This window comes from Ceratina calcarata, unplaced genomic scaffold, assembly GCF_001652005.2.
Source record: "Ceratina calcarata isolate Rehan_Ccalc_2016 unplaced genomic scaffold, ASM165200v1 scaffold493.2, whole genome shotgun sequence".
NCBI classification, from domain to species: Eukaryota; Metazoa; Arthropoda; class Insecta; order Hymenoptera; family Apidae; genus Ceratina; species Ceratina calcarata.
In genome coordinates this window covers 364,019-381,092 of record NW_017173655.1, presented here as the reverse complement: position 1 = coordinate 381,092, position 17,074 = coordinate 364,019, and the positions used below count along the sequence as shown (strand labels likewise).

The 17,074-nt window shown below is 40.1% G+C and overlaps 3 protein-coding genes and 1 long non-coding RNA gene across 7 annotated transcripts in view; 1 reads left to right on the top strand and 3 right to left on the bottom strand.

Annotated features, from left to right (window-relative positions):
• Nucleotides 1–17,074, top strand: part of LOC108628017 (retinoid-inducible serine carboxypeptidase) — a 43,809-nt gene that overhangs the window by 989 nt on the left and 25,746 nt on the right. Inside the window, exons 1-4 of one of the 4 annotated variants that reach the window (XM_026816168.1) lie at nucleotides 9,664–9,913; nucleotides 10,082–10,220; nucleotides 10,842–11,155; nucleotides 12,137–12,279. The exons of 2 other annotated variants lie outside the window; for them this stretch is intronic. In XM_026816168.1, coding sequence (XP_026671969.1) covers nucleotides 12,207–12,279 — 73 coding nt within the window. In that variant the 5' untranslated portion in view covers nucleotides 9,664–9,913; nucleotides 10,082–10,220; nucleotides 10,842–11,155; nucleotides 12,137–12,206. Of the gene's footprint in view, nucleotides 1–9,663; nucleotides 9,914–10,081; nucleotides 10,221–10,841; nucleotides 11,156–12,136; nucleotides 12,280–17,074 lie in introns of those variants that run through there. One more of the 4 variants, XM_026816167.1, reaches the window with a different exon arrangement.
• On the bottom strand, nucleotides 422–2,891 carry LOC108628064 (methyl farnesoate epoxidase). The gene is made up of 8 exons (XM_018029742.2): nucleotides 2,780–2,891; nucleotides 2,406–2,657; nucleotides 2,033–2,321; nucleotides 1,727–1,959; nucleotides 1,432–1,643; nucleotides 1,283–1,369; nucleotides 1,056–1,197; nucleotides 422–883 (listed from the first exon to the last, which is right to left on the bottom strand). Exons 1-8 carry the CDS (start codon nucleotides 2,889–2,891, stop codon nucleotides 684–686), a joined length of 1,527 nt encoding a protein of 508 aa, XP_017885231.2. The 3' UTR covers nucleotides 422–683.
• Nucleotides 5,360–8,205, bottom strand: LOC108628063 (uncharacterized). Its single transcript, XM_018029741.2, has 3 exons — nucleotides 8,061–8,205; nucleotides 7,396–7,490; nucleotides 5,360–7,183 (listed from the first exon to the last, which is right to left on the bottom strand). Exons 1-3 carry the CDS (start codon nucleotides 8,082–8,084, stop codon nucleotides 5,596–5,598), a joined length of 1,707 nt encoding a protein of 568 aa, XP_017885230.1. The 5' UTR covers nucleotides 8,085–8,205; the 3' UTR covers nucleotides 5,360–5,595.
• On the bottom strand, nucleotides 12,563–13,407 carry LOC113464717 (uncharacterized). Its single transcript, XR_003389568.1, has 2 exons — nucleotides 13,143–13,407; nucleotides 12,563–12,760 (listed from the first exon to the last, which is right to left on the bottom strand). It is a non-coding gene; the product is annotated as an uncharacterized LOC113464717 (long non-coding RNA).

The window sequence follows — 17,074 nt, the reverse complement described above, 5'->3', positions numbered from 1 at the left end:
GGGTACCCCTTCAATTTCTTCCAAATTTTCGTTTTTGGCCAATAACTCCTAAACCGTTGGACATATGGAAAAATTGCATAAGACCTTTCTTGTAGAGGACGACGAGATCTATAATTTCCATGTAAAAATGTTTCGCTAGCATCAATAGTTAACGAGTAATTTGCAAAAAATTGTTCTTTCGTTTTTCGTCAATAACTCGTTAAATATTAATGCTAGCGAAAAACTTTTATATGGAAATTGTTGATCTCGTCGTCCTCTATAAGAAAGGTTCTATACAATTTTCCCGTAGATTCAACGGTTTAGGAGTTATTGAGGAAAAATGAAATTTTTTTCCAAAAGTTCGCCGTTTCGACGGTGGGATGGTCGGATTTTGTCAACATCAATAAAATGTCTAATAATCATACGTAACTCGTTAAATATCGAAATTAGAAGGAGAACAACTTTTATTTCAAGCATTTTTCGAAAATTAGATGAAACTTTGATATTTGTTACTATTAGATGCTTATACTTAGTTACAGGATTTACGATTTTAGTTCGATTGTTAAATACTTAATTTGACAATCCTCACAATGAGCTCTAACAGTTCGAACTATCAAATTATTATTAAGCTGACACTTTCCTACGGTATCACACTTGCTATTATCGATGCCTGTGCATGAAAATTGAAGGTGCCTCTGGTTCGATTAATCAGATGTGGAATTTGTGATCCTCGTGGTGAGCTTTAAGTAATAAGGCTTCGGTGATATTGTGAAACCATCGTACCCATCCGGGTCCGGCTCGCCGTGTTCCGGTGAAATCTCGATGTCGAAGTAATGGATAACGTGGGCGAGGAATAAGAATAAGGATACGCGGGCCAGCGTTTCACCAGGACAGCGTCTCTTACCTAAAACGAACGTACTTCGAAATATAACTTGACTCAGGATACGTGAAGAATTTTAAACAATTCGTGTCTATTCAAATCGTATTCGCATTATTGGCGAAGTCGATTCTTATCTCGATGAATGGCTTTTCTACCTTCTCGAAATTTGTTACTAGAATAATTTAAAGAGCGTTACCTAAACTGAACGGTATGCTCGTGTTATTCTGTTGGAATTTGCCGTTCGCGTCGAGAAATCGTTGAGGACGAAATTCTTCTGGATGTTCCCAATATGTCTTATCGTTGTTCACGCTGTGGAAATCCAGGAGGATGATTGTATTCTAGAGATGAAGGAAATAATGATTTTAGTTTTCCAAGTTATTGCATTGACAAAATATTAAAACGAAATTATTTTGAAATGTTTACCTTGGGTATGCTGTATCCGTTCAATGTTACATCTTTCATAGTTTTGTGAGGCAGTCCAAATGGTGCCAGAACTAAGAATCTCTGCGCCTGATAATAGTAATTTATTATTAATACTACGATTAACGGAATTATGAGTAATGATAATCCACCTCTGCGAGAAACGATTTCATCATAGGTAAAGAGTCGTAATCCTCCAAAGTAGGTGATCTCGATCTGCCGACCACGTTATCCAGTTCCATCTGGAGAATCTTAATCCATTCAGAGTGTGAAGATAAAAATAGAAAAGTCGTTTCTAGAGTATCCGTCGTCGTCTTCGAACCGGCCAAAAAAAGATCCAAACATAGCACCAATAAATTCTCCCCTGAACAATTATTTGCAACGAATTGTATAAAATTGAAGAATATTATTATATATCTATTTGCAGTGAAGAATTGTATCACTCACGATCGAATATGGAATTATCGTCATTATTTTTCGATATTTCTAATAAAAACGCTTCGATCAAGTTCTGCGGTTGACCCCCCGTCATTTGTTTCTCATGAGTGTTGATCTCTTCGTTCAAGAAGTTCCAAAGCTTGTTAAGGATCCTCATTAACTCGTTGTAACCGGACATCTCTGGTATTACAAACCGTAGGAACGGCATTTGCGAAACAACACCGCCCATTGTATCCATTAATCTACAGAAAGTGGAAGTGATTGTTCGAAGATGAAGAGCTTGATTAGAAGTGCACATGTTTTTCGATAATTTACCTAAAAACATCGTGAACCGTTTCAAGTACTTCCAACAGCTTCTTATTCTCGTAGTCAAACCTATGGCCAGCGAACATGCACCAAAGGGAATTTAAAACTGCAACGTCGAAGGCCATGTGCATGGACACTGGTCCCTTGTCACTGGCGCGACGGAGGTAATTTACCAGGCATTCAGCCTCGACGATCAAATGCTTTTCCATGTTCGACTGACCCAGTCCGAAGGATTTCAAATGTCGCATGGTGAAACGACGACACGCCGACCATGCCTGGCCATCGTTGAATAGAATTCCTACGATTAAGAGAATGTCTATAGCAGATTACGGATAAAAGAAAGTATAAGTGTCCAATCATGTATTGTAAAAAAGATTGGTACCCTTTTTTTTTCCAAACGAGCGAACCCTGAAGAAAAATCCGTCCGGTCTGCCGTTGAACTCTTCCTGCAGAAGAACTTTCTTCACCAGATCGTGCGTCGAAATCACAACGACTTTCTGATTCCCCAATTTCAGGCCCAGAATCGGGCCGTAGATCACGGACAACTGTTGAAACGCCAGATACACGTATTTGTGTTTCAGTTTTAATCGTCGAAACGTTAGGAAGCAACCAAGCAGTGGTATCCATTTTGGTCCTTGAGAAATAAATTAATTACAACGTTTAATAGATCTCAGAGACAATTTTTACTTTTATGGAGAGATTTAATAGTTGTCTATGTCTCGATAAGTATTGATTAGTTAATCACTGATCACCAACCGGGTGGGAAATTCCGAGGTTTGATAGAATCGTAGACGCAGAAGATACAGAAGAGGATGAAGAGAAACAAGATCAGCGTGTAGAACATCTTGGAATGTACTGACTCTTCCATTCCTCTTTTCTTATTATATCGAGGATACGTATGTACAAAAAACGATTCTGGTGGCACCCCCTGATATTATCGGGCTGACACCCATGGCCTTTGACAAAAATATCTCTTTGTCCATCGTTCTTTTCATGGTTCCCGTTTAGAAAACTTATGACAGTACATGGCATGAAAATTTTCTTGAAATATAATACGTACGATAATAAAACTATGGAGAAATGTAAAATACTGCTATAAATATTTCTATAGAATGTTAGTAAAATTAGAAGCTTTTCGTCACTCATCATTTGGCGATTATTTCTATCTCTTTTTAAATGCTAAAACAATATATATATATATATATTTGTTATGGTAAATTGGAAATTGAATAACTGGTTTGTTAACTCGGGTGAGGTCAATGAAATATGCCGTTTTGTCAAACGGGCCGCCAACCTGTTTGTTTACACCTCTTGGGGAATCAGGAAGTGGAAGGCGTCGCACCGCTTTCGAAGTGCCGGCTGATTTATATCCTGGTCGAACTGGCTAATTAGGATAATTGGATCTAAGTCGAATCGACTAGTTTTCGATATTTTCGATACAGTCAACGTGATCCTTTTATTCGCGTTAATTAAATCCTTTTATTTTTTTTCAACTTTTGCTACACATCTATGAATTTTTAACAATGATGAATTCAACTCTTGATCATTTAGGTTTTATTACTACTTTCGAATGCAATCGTTTACGTATTAACATTCAGGCACGCGTCCAAGTATTTTAAAACAAACAGAACGTTGTATGCTTGATCATCTATGCATACACGTTTTGTGAGCAGTATTTGCAGACGCAGGATGAATTAGCAGTGGCAAATTCTTTTCTTTAATATATTTTGCACGAACAAATTTTTATCTGAAGCAATTTTTATCTTAAATTCTCATAAAAATAATCGTACAACAATTTCAGTTTACAGCTAGTAATTGAGCATTGTTTCCTAGCGTGCGAGATTCTTTGTGAGTCGTAAAATTGGTCGTTATCGTGTAATCACTCGCCGTTGAACTCGTGAGATTTCCATTTGACTGACTCGCGTTATAGAACCTAGAAAAGAATCTTCTAGATGAAACAGCCTTGAACCAGTCGTTCCTACAATGCGTAAAACGCTTTTATATTTAAAAATAAGGAAAGTATTGTATATTCGTTTAAAAATAGGAAACAGAACGGTGCCATCCTCGGCGTTTAAATGTTTGTCCACGTTTTAATCGACGTTTGGTACTGGAGTGTTTGCACTTTAATTTCGAGTTCAGGAAGAACGAGTGTATGCTCTGTTGATCTTTAGACTCTGAAAGACGGTTCTAGACGAGGTTCGACGAGATGCCCGATCGTAACGAAAGAGTGCGAGAGGGAGAGGAAAGTGAAAACCGCGGCGACTTGTCCGTGAAGATCGATTAGAAAATATACGCGTACGACATTTCACCGATTTTTTTCTATGTTGCTGCAGGCTAGCTGGCTGGCATAGTCGTCGGGCAAGCGTGATGAAAAATCTGACCCCGCGATTCGATCAAGGCAAAAGTTTCTCTCGTTGTTGCACACAGAGAACCGCGGCTTACCGTCCCGTACATAACGGGACGGGAGTACTGCATCACCTGGTCTAGGGATGGGAGCAACCGAGCACGCGAATCAGCAAGAATAACAAAGAATAATTGGAAGAATATTATCTTATTACATTTTTTCATTGGAGACAGAATTACTTGTAATTTTCATTTAATCCAAGAAAATTTGACCACTTCTAGCTTTGTAGATTTCCTCTTTTCAATTTTCCACTTCACGCGAAATATTTAATTCAAATAATTTTTTATAAAAAGAACCTCTTTCCTGATGATAAAATTGTAATAGGATTATTGTAAGAAATCGATTTATCTCATGCAATTTTGATAACGCGTCGCCGCTTACTGAGATTTATGGTACGAATTTTGTGAAGCAGGACACGTGTCGCGACGTGGTCGATTCTGTCGCTATCGCGAGCACGAATTAATTTATGGCATCGTGTATCTGGACGTTTATGTGTGCGGGTGCACGGATACTTTCTCCACGGTCGAGGTCTCCCATATACAACTTCCCTCCATGACAAATCTAAAACTTTCTCCAGTGTTTCGCATCGACCCGCGTGCTCACGTTGCGTCATTAGGAGCGTGGGCCTTAGAACGAAAGCGAAACAAACCAATGCCGAGGTGTGAACCAAGCATCGAGCAATCTGATGTTCATCAGCGGATTAGGAGATTAGATTATTTAAATTTAACCAGAAGAGGAAGGATGAAAGAATCTCACCCTTGAAATTTTTATATTTAATTCTGTTTTATATCAAAATCATTTATAATACAATTACATTGTACAATATTTATATTATAACAAGCTTCTATCATGCAAAAGTCTCGAGCAAGCTGATTTTTAACGCATGAGAATATTAACGGGAGGAAGTTGGAATAATGATATAATTCTTAACAAAATATTAATTAACTTTATTCGTAACGGCATCGGTTAACAAAGGAGTAACAACAACATTGTATAAAAAAGGGGATATTATACATAAAGACAGAACGCGTTATAGTCAGAGTCAGAGACCATGTCAGTCGATTAATCCTTCGAGGAAACTTATCTAACTTAACGTACAACTAAAATAATATATACAGCGGCTTATGTTACAATACTCTTGTGGGTCTACGAGCATATAACAGTTCGGTCAGTGATTGGGGAAGGCCAAGTTCGGGCCGCTTTGATTCTTCGGCGGCGGCACCAGGTCCTGGCTGATCGTCGACGCCTCGACCGCCGACGATCGGTCCCATCTGACTTTGTTTCGATCCACTTGAATCTGTTGCTGTCCTTGCTCTTTCCCTTCATTGGCTACCTTGGGAGCCACTTGAGAGCCTTGAGCTTGCGTGTCCTTCCGGTCTTCCCATCCGTGGTGATGAGGATGATGGTCCTCTGCGGGGAACCATTCGGATATCCACACCGGTTTCCAGATCTTCTTCCACGCTGGAACCCAAATCTCTTTCCAAGCTGGAACCCAGATCTGTTTCCAGGCTTCCTTCCAAGCTAGCTTCTTATCAGCGATCCATTCGAGTTTCTTGTCGGTCTTCCAAATTTGCTTCCAAGCTTCCTTCCACTCTAGCTTCTTGTCAGGCACCCAGATGAGCTTCTTCGACGGCTTCCAAATTTGTTTCCATTCCTCTTTCCAAGCGAGCTTCTTGTCGTCTACCCAGATCTGTTTTTTAGCTGGTTTCCAGATCTGTTTCCAGGCTTCGACCCACTCCAGCTTCTTGTCGGGCACCCAAATCTGCTTCTTCGCTGGTTTCCAATATTTCTTCCACAACGGTTTCCAGATCAGTTTCTTCTTCCAAAGATCGTGACTGGTATACTGCCAGCCGTGATGGTCGGTCCCGTGGTAGTGTTCACCCGGGATGCCGACCTTCACCCACTCCGGGATCCAGATCTTTTTCCAAGCTGGTACCTGGAACTCTTTCCACACTGGGACCTGAATCTCCTTCCAGACCGGCTTCCAAATCTTTTTCCACGCAGGTACCTGAATTTCTTTCCACGCGGGGACCTTGATGGGCTTCCATATAGGCTTCCAGATTTTCTTCCATGCCGGTACCTGGATATCTTTCCAAACCGGGACCTGGATCTCCTTCCATACAGGCTTCCAGATTTTCTTCCAAGCGGGAACCTGAATATCCTTCCAAATAGCCTTCTTCGTCGGCACCCACACAGGCTTCCATATTTTCTTCCACGCTGGTTTCCAGATCTGTTTCTTAGCCGGTTTCCAGATCTTCTTCCATCCGGGTTTCCAGATCAACTTCTTCTTCCAGTACCCGTGATCGTGATGATCGTGATGGTCGTCGTGGTGTTCCTCGAGTCCCGCGCCTCCTCCAGAGTGGCCGAAACCACCTCCGAGATCACCGCCACCACCGTAGCCTCCGATATCGCCTCCTCCTCCACTGTGTCCCAAATTTGCTACGTCGCCGCCGCCAGAGTGCCCGTAATCTCCACCTCCGCCTCCACCAGAGTGTCCGAAATCTCCACCTCCACCTCCACCGGAGTGTCCAAAATCGCCACCTCCGCCTCCACCAGAGTGTCCGAAACTCGCGCCTCCACCTCCGCCAGAGTGACCAAAGCCTCCGCCGAGGTCACCCCCGTGACCACCTAAATCAGCCCCGTGAGCACTGAAGTCGCCACCACCGCCACCGCCGCCGCCGTAGCCTCCTGCGCCCAAGTCACCCCCATGGCCTCCCAAATCGCCACCCCACCTCTTCTGTGCCGCTGTGCCATATCTGCTCAAAGAATTTTTAAGAATCGTAAGAGATTCGACGATTTAGAAGCAACTTCTCAACCCTTCGAACTTCTACAGTAATACTAATTTACATATAGCGAGATAATAAAAATAATTGAAATGAGGAGTTAGTAGGAATCGATATTGAAAACAGAGTGCGAAGAGTTTTTGAATTAATTTTTTTCATAAGTATTCTCAACCGAGGATACTTACGGTATTTGTTGCTGAGACTTGAGTGGCTGTGTCTGGCTCTGGTCCAGCGCCTTGCTCGCCACAAAAGCGACTTGCAGTAGCACCACTAGTGCAGCCTGTAATCAACGGTACGCGTGAATTTAAATCTCGTAGGAGATACGGAGAAATCCGGCATCTCAATTTTTATGGCAACGTTCCAAACACGACTTTTAACGGGAGTTCGTTTATGGAACATCACTTTCGAATCTCGTCGCCTATCGATAACGAAGTGACACGTTCGCCGGCGAACGCTAAGTGGCCGGAGATCTTACTGTTCCGGTTCTGTTCACTTTTCCGTTATACCTGAATATAGAATAACTGGAAGCTAGATAAGTTAATAGAATGATATAACGATCCACGATTTTCTGTAAAACATCGAAACAATTAATAGCAATTTACATATCAATTCCTTGCACTCTTATATCAACTGCAACTTGACATCAATTATATTTAAATTTCTACTTTAAACAGAGTTTAGAGTGCAAATGATCAATGGAAACATCACTCGGTCACAATAAAATGAATATAGCGCGAAATTTAAATTGCGGATTTTTATGCACTTAGAACTTGCACGTAATTTACACGAATTATCGGCAGTATTGCATAAAAATTCGCAGTTACCAAATGAATGTATGTGAAGAACTAACCGCGCATCCCGGGCGAATCCTCATGTTCCTCGCAATGCCGCCCGTCGGGCTCGGGCTGCGTACTCTTCGTTCCCTTAGTGCAGGAAAACGTAAGTTACTTCGTCCAATCAGCGGAACGCCGTAGTTATATAGGCGCGTATTCTCTCCCCCGTTGGCATCGTCCAAGGAAGGTGGCCCGCGTCTCCGGGCCAGCCGAGGTGGTGGTAGAATCGCCCTGGTGGAGGAGGAGACGTACGGTGGTGGGCTCCTGGGCCCAGCGTTTACTCGTAACCATCGTCTAGCGATGGCACTGATCTCGGTATTTGTTCTTTTTATCAATTCATCGTCTCCAGGATTTCCTGGTAGTCTATCCTTGTTTTCATACGTGATGGATTGCAGATTTTTGTGATATAATATTGATTTACAAAATAACATTTGTAACAGCTTTCAACAATTTATCTTATAGGATCAGTTGAAATATTAGTATTGATATTTCTTAACGGTATCGTAGGAAACGATGTAGGCCTGTCATTCGGTATTATTATTTCTTTAGATTCCTATCTCTTATTAACTATACGTTTTATTTAGTTTTCGCAGAAGAAAGTCGAATAGTTTAATCCCATCGCTATGTCCGCTCTCCTTCCTCTTCGTGTCCACCTCCTACGATACCCATACCCATACGATCTCGGTTTATACGCCACGGTGGGCCATCGTTCCGGAGAAAGTAATCGGGAACGCGATCCGGTCGAGCAAGCCGGACGGTTTCGTTCTCCCGGCGGCTTCGCAAAGGCGAAGTTCATGGAAAGGCAAGGTTATGTAGCAAGGTTATACCTGGTGCTCCAGATTACCTGGTACTTAAAGGTGGTGGAAAAAAAAAGGAGACATCGGGTGGAGAATTTCTTCGCCGGTTTTGCCTTCGATTTCAGCCGGGGCCGACCGGGCGCCTTCTCACCCGGAAGGCCCCGAGGCTGGACCCTCGCCGCTTTTCCTTTCACATGCTCGATCATCTGTCGTTGATGACGAGACGCCAATCGACTTTTTTGCCGTTAACGAAATCGAACCGCGAATTTCACTCGACGTAATAAAAATCCTGAAAGCTTCAAATCGGGTGGGGAAGAGTACGTTTCAAATTAGAGTCTTTTTTAATTATTACAATTAATTGAAACACGATTTAAAAAAAATACAGAGAGCGATTATGCATCTTTTGATTCTCTCATGTAACTCTTTGTCAAGCAAGAAAAATTGTAGAATCGAACAAGGAGACTAACTTAATTGACTAACAATAGATTTAAAACACAACTTGGGCAAGTTTTCACTCGACTGTGCACGTTGTTTAGGAAGTTTCTCATATAACTCTTTGTTAAACAAAAAAAAGTCGCGGAACTAATTGTCTTGTCCCTTGCATACTCGAAGCTTCCTCGGTTCGCATGATTTCTAATGTCTACGTTAATTAAGCATTCAGAGGGGGTCCATGTAAAACAACTTCTACAGGGAATTCCTGTCCCTCTTTTTATAAAGTTCTATTGAACAATCTTCATCGAATTTCTTTTTCTACATTAATTTTATTCGACAATTCTATACAATTTTCTCGCGCGTATTTAAACTTTTTTTTTTTAATATCATTTTATTAGAAAGAAACGTGTGGCATCGCGTAATCGGTTGCGTAATCAAGCGTTTGTCAAGGTCGTTAAAGCGACGGCTAGGAAAACCGCGGTGAAAAAAGTAGTTCAAGAGGCAGTGGGTTTATTTGTATTCTACCGCGCGTCGTACGTGCTTTCGCAAGATTTAATCGTCCGAGGCGTGGAGGCTGCGTTTTATTTGAAAAGCTCATAATCACGAACCTGCACCGGTGAAAGTACAACGCGCTAAAACGGGTAGCAACTTTATAGCGCGGGTTCGACCATCCTCGAAAATACAGTGAACATACTAAACCTTGATTATTTATTTGTCCAGTGTAGTTTGTTAATGTCGCTTTTTCTTTCTTGGATCAGCAGTTTCATCGAAATTCGTAGTGATACTCGTCTTGCCGTTGTTAATTACAGGTGATAAGTGGTAGCTGAATTCTCACGAGCTACGCACGAGGAAAGACGTATTCCCGGGATGAAAGTGAATTCTCGGTTGTACGGAGGCCAGACGGCTGGAAGTATACGAAAACTTGTAGGAAACGTTCCAGCCATTCCGGTTCGTAAATCATTCAACCGTAGGTACAGTTGCTCCAGATTTTAGAGTCCAGATAAGAAACGATCCGTGTCGACATTTCGCTATTTCTTTATATTGATAATTAAACTACATGTTTATACTGAATTAAATAATTAATAAACTCCGCAACGTGCACATTTTTTCTATTTTTGAATTTTTCAAACGACGATAATTAAGTCAAAGATTTGCATTCTAATAACAGTTTTCTATACTTTTATTGGTTGACAAAAAATCGAGAGTCATCATTCGTCGAATTCCAACTATTTTGCCTTTTCATACTTCTCTAATTGTGCGTCATAAATCAAAAGTTGAAACGGATACTAATGGGCCAGCAGAGTCTCTCTCTCTGTTTTCTCAAGATAGATCGCAAATATTCCTGGCCTTATCGAAAACATTCCGAGTTATTTTAACCGGGAAAAGAGAAAGAGAAGTCGTTCGCGCGTGGGTAGATAGAAAAAGAACGCGGTTGAAACGTTTCAAAGGCGCTATGGCAAACACAGGATCTTAGAAATTTTTATTTACACTCCTATGGTCGAGTTATGGGCGAGAACCTCAGCTTTCTAAACGTCCCGCCCCTCAGGTGTCTACCTGATACCTTTACAGCGTCGATATTCGGGTTGACTCGCCCTGGCAAAAACGAAAACCGATTGCGACACCTTCTTGGAAACCTCAAGCAGAACTAGGACTACCTGTTGAAGAGTTCGCAAGCATGATCGACGTACCATAAATCATTCACCGGTTCAGCTTGCGTAAAACAAAAAACGAAGCTCTCTTTTATCTCAAAATTCAATGAGCAAAAATGTTTCCACTTTCAATGTCATTTTTGCATCACTGACTGATTTATTTTTCACGGGATAAAAAAGCAACGATGCTTTCTCTTTTATGTGAAAAATAATCTATAATCGAGAATGATATAGGTAAGCACTTATATCACTCACAAGAGCATAATACATTTATTCGCGTGGATCACGTCATTCCACTTTTCCCGCAGATCGATTTACTCTCACAATCAGTATCGTTTTTTGCGGTTCGACGTGGATAATCAGTTGAAATCTTTACACGAAATTTCTCTCGGTGATTTCCTCTAGCTCTCAGTGCCCCTGAATAGTCGGCGATAATCGAGAGAACCGGGTGTACGTACTGGAAAGTTATATCCTTCCTATTTTACGCACGATACGTATCTATCCGGTCTACGGTTTCTTCTCGTTTGGCTTTTTACCAAAACCGTAAAAACCTATTTGCAAATTTTCCTGATAAACAAAGTAATTATATAGCGATACATATTCTCACACTGATCGCATTATTTTTGTACCTTCTAGATATTTTTAAAAGATTTCATTTTACTCGTGTTGTGTCGAGAACAATTAACGTTAACATTTAATGACTTTATCGCGGACACGTGCAGTTTAAACACTTCCACGTCTTTGTCTAATTGCTAAATGAAACGTTTCCTATACGCAGGGTGCAATTATGTCCTAAATAGTGAGTACGTGTGCGTGCGATTTTTTGTGCGTGCCATTTCTCGAGAGTGAAAGGCAGCCGAAGTAGATTCGTAGCGTGCGTGGTCAGACGGGCACGGGTTTATACGCACGTTCGCATGACCATATAAACAAACGTTATCGCGTTACCTAATCGTTACTATTTCTACCATCCTCAATTAACGGATTGCAATTATTTTTTTCGAATCGTAACACGCGAAACTTCAATTAACAGAGAAATTAGTGTAATTGTCAGAAATGTTGCTTGAGCACAAGTCTACTAAAATCTAATTCTCTGCCACGTTCACCGTTTTAATAGTCTTACTGAAAGTACATTCTCATCTTCGATCATTATTTTTCTATTATTCTTTATTTCCCGTGAAAAATTCAATAAAATATATGTTCTATGCGTTTGCTTAGCACCGTGAGAGTCCCGGTGGAACGTTTAACGCGTGTTACTCAACCGAAACGTTCAATTAGAGTGTCCAGTATGTTGCCGTACGCGAAATACGTTGTATACATCTGCCGTTGGTACTCGGGACACCGTGCAAGTTTCAGTGAAAGTAAGTAAAGTGGATGCGAGAGGGAAATTGATGTAACAATCTCTGTCTCTGTCTCGTCATCCCGTTACGAATCGTAACACCTGAAACCGCGATCAATCGCCCCTGTTAATAACTAGGTAACTCGGTGAAAGGTGCTGTTCATCTTGGTATCTAGAACGTATCGTCATTGTTCCTAATTCCTAGGTTTAATTGGTCAACATCAGAGATCCAGTGACGTAGTGTTCGATAAAAAGGGGGAGTGCGTTGCGACATGCACGGAAGGTTGTAGGTAATAAGCGATTAATCAAAGAAAACAACATATAAGTTTATTTATGGAACTTGTCTTAGGAGGTCTGGAAATATCTTTCACTCTTCAGGAAAAAGGAAAGACGATTCTTGTACTCGTCGAGACCGATTGCAACGGCCAAATCTGCGACGCAGATGTTTTATACCCTTGCCTGTCTTCGATCGTCGAGCAGTCGAACCCGTTCTTAGGAAATTCCTAAAATATCGTTAGATCTGTTTTAGTATCTAATTGTAATTTATTCTGATTAAAATTCGAATTGATGCGAGCTGCGGTTTAACATAAAAGTTAGAAACCAAGAGAACGTATTATTTCACATTCAATCGGAGATTGAAGGTATTTGAAATGAAGTAAACAAGTGTCCAATTTGAAAACGGATTTCTTCCGTCTATTAAGTATATTGTTAGGTTGATTCGTGAGTGTACAATTATTATGAATGCACAGAAATAACATGAAACGACTGAGACCATTTAGAAAGCGTAGAGTATTGACATCCTCATTTGAAAGTGAATCGCGATTTTCTTGCGGGTTCGTGGATTGCGTACAGGTTCGATTTCCTGGTGAGCAGTTGCATGGATACCTTTTTTCATCTCTCTGAAACCGGCCGCACCGGACGCCCCGCTGCTCGTTTTAGGAAACTGGTGGATTGAACGTTTTTTCCCGGCGAGATCCCGTGACATTGACACCGGTCAACCGGAGAATCGTAAAACGCGTATGTAATTGCTCAGACGCGGGAAAGGAAAGTGCCAGAATGCGCTAATCCCCGATTAAAGCTTTCACACATTGTAATAACTTTACTATCGCTGGCATATTCTCAAAGGTACAACGTCGAGATATTCCGTGGATCGGTCATTCTACGGCAAATTCTAAACAGCGATTTTTATGCAAATTAAAACATTTATGTTATCAGTTTAAAAACTGCAATATGCATTTTTTATAATTCATGTATTATGTACAGCGTCCACTTAATTTAATAAGTCCATACAATTTGCAATTTAGCGATTAGTACCCGTGCATTTAATACATATGAAATAGTTTATCAGTTCCTGGTTGATTAACGATATCGTGGCTAATGTTTGCGTGCGTGATAAAGTTCGAAACACGTGAAACAGTGAACTTTACCTTGAACCAGTGAAGTGAGATTCTCGTTACCTAACTATAATAACGTGTGCAGTTCGTAACTATATTCCTGTTTCAAAGGAAACGTAAATTAGAGTAAGAAGTCGTTTAAACCAGACATTAAACAGGATGCATTCGAATTCTAATTACTAGACTTTTAACATAAAATATTTATCAGTTGAAAATATGCATTCTACTGAGTTTTATTTCTTCATATTCTTTCATAGATCATAACACGATTTCACGTGTGTTCGAAACGCTTGATATTCTCTGTAATGTTTTTATTATTATACATTTTATTTCCTATACTCGATTCTTCTATAAATTCAATCATTATATTTACTGTTTAATTAGCTCGACCACGTTGCCTCGAGTTTCACTCTCGAGAACACATCTCCGGCTCTCTAGTCATTCGTTATAGCGGAAGCGTGCACTTTACAAGTCGAGAAACGATGCCGAAGCATCGAACTAACTGATCGTTGAGGATGCGCGACTTTCCCGCGTTGTGGAAATCGTCCGGGAGTCAAGGAAGATACGCGATGAACCCGACGACCCCCAGGATAGCACGTTTCCTTTCTATTCTCGTTCGTTCCACCGTCCAATAAGACGAGCACGTTTTCATTCCAGAGATTTAACATTTAAAAGCAATTGCGCGATACGAGAAGACAGTAACTCACTTCATTTCCTCCATACACAACTTCCGGTCTATTATTATTTTTGTCAACCAATTCGTCGAAGGACAGAGAACAATTGTACTTTCATTTTTCGAACAACAATGCAATTCGATTTTTCTAATTAGTCACAATCGATTGTTTGTCACGAGATTTCTGTTTAACCGGAGAGCATTGTTGAAAAAAACGTAGTTTCAGGGGAGACAAGGATCGCTTTCCCTGGGCTCATTAATAATGCATAACGTCGCGTTGTTCGCATATGCGCAAGGACATAAACTTTTTCCCATGCTTATGTGGATTATAAATCCCTGCAGAGTCGTCTTATATAACCGGACACGCGATTTCATTCAGAAAATCTTTATCTGCGATTTTTCACGTGAAACCTTTTGTAACGTCGATCTCCTGGAATTTCCGAAACGTGTACACGTACAAATAGTATAAAAAAGAAAGGATATATGAGTCAGTTTAAAAATTTCTTACGATATGGTTTATAGCACGTGCGAGATATTCTGATAACAGAAGAGGCATTATATTTATTTCATAATATTAGTTCACATGAAAACCTGCGGTCTATTATAAAATAATTCACAACTGTTTTGAACCGTATCTATTTATTCATCGATTTATGGATAGACAAGGGAAAAGAGTAAAGTGTTCGCATGCATCGTCTTTCGATGCATTCGAGACGATCCCGATTCGAAAGTGAAACCCGTCGTCTCTCTGTAATCAATGATGCGCCCTGGGTAGGTGAAATCTCCGATATTTAATTGGCTGTTCGATTGGATGTCACGGAGCGTGTACGTACCTACCCCGATGGTTCTGATCTAGAAATTCTGCCTGTACATCGAAATTGGGTTACGCGTTGCATCCAAACGGCTTCTGAACAGAAAAATGTGATGCGAGTACGAACCGAACGAATAAATCACAATTCCAAAGATTTTTTTATAAAGAAACTTTAAGTCCTTTCAAGGAAATCTTTGTTATTTTAAAGATGCATCATGTATTCAATTTTTGTTCATCCGTTTCCTAATTTCATGGTTGATTTCAATGTTTGCGATTGAGAAACTGATGGACATGGTTTTTGGATCAAATGCGAAAGGAATATCGATGCGTGGTTACGCGAACTGCTCTGAACCACCGGCGAGCGCTTAGTTTATTTGCTTTTGCATCGCACGTAACGTGGAATTATCTGCAACGTGAATGAAACATACAGGTCAACGTATCGGATAATGACGGCTTACGGCGGCGCCTATTAGAAACGTAATTTCACCTAGATAACGCGCATCGATGACCGTGAATTCGAGCTAATTTCACTTTCGAATCGAGATCAAACGTATTTTCCGTCTGCATGTTGCAACACGGGTTTGCCTGCATTTCGCTTCAACATTTATTTGCTCGTGAATACGAACTAGACGTTAATTTATTAAACCAACGAGCCATTGAACTTTAGTTAGAAACTTTAAAGGAAATAATCGAGATATAATTATAATCGTTTTAACAAGATTATTTCATTAAGAGGATAATCTTAATTCCATGGAATTTTTATATTGTATTGCAGATCTTAATATAAAAAAAAAGAAAGAATGAAGAATTTCGTTTAATCGACTAAATATTATGATATGCATTCTAATGTTGCACCTTTGAATATTTCTATGTTTTATGCATAAATGTGAATCTACTATGAATGCATAGAATTCACAATTTACGCATAGCGACTGAAGCATGATAACCTTTGAATTATTTGAAATTACACTTTCGCGATGAGTAAGCGAATTTAACGAAAAATAAGAAGAATGTATGCTTGTGTTCGTCTTCGTACATAACTCTCGTGAAAGTGGCCTCGTCGAGAGTAAACGCGGATCATGCCACGGTACTCTGCTCTTCTTTTCTTCTTGCACCTTGCCCGCGATAAGACCCACAAAAAATCGATCAAGGATTGTGATACCCGGCTTCAAAACACTTGAGGATAAGTGGAAGGAAAGAATACTAATGGATCGTCCAAGTCGCAATGCTGTGCAACGGCAGCAATTACATCGTTCATTATAATAGAAAGTTTCACGCATTTACGGTTGCGTCCCTCAATTAAACGACGTCATGTTTATTCGAAGTAATTGAGACAATCTGCTAATCACGATGCTAACTCATTAGTCTGTGAATCCGATGCATTTGCAGATTTGATTAAACGTAAAAAAAATCTATGTAGTATATGCAATATCGAAAGTTGTATATACACTTTTTAAATTGATACTAAAACTGCTTTATATTGCAAGATAATACTAACATTTTTGTATCATTTATTGTAAATATATAAGTAAATTTTGTGCTGCTGCATGTCTTTTTATAATACAACAATAGTAATTGCTTTAAATCCAACATATGAATTCACTTTCTATTGGGTAATACGTGTGATCGTATATGTCCTCGTGTCGTGCCATACATAAAGCATGAATAACTTTCGATACTACGAATAGACCAGGAATAGTTGATTCATCATGCAAATCTGATAAGAAATCTATTTCTCAATTTGTAACGCTTATGCAGTACGCAATGTGTGATATTAAGGTTTATTAATTCTTTAATGATCGTTACAAAAGTTTGCCGTTTTGTGGGTGGGACGAGTATTTTGCAATAGCGAAAAATGTTTCAGACAAAAATTGTAGCTCTAGTCGTCAGCTATAAATAAGGCTTTATGCAATTTCCTTCTAACTCCACTCAATTAATT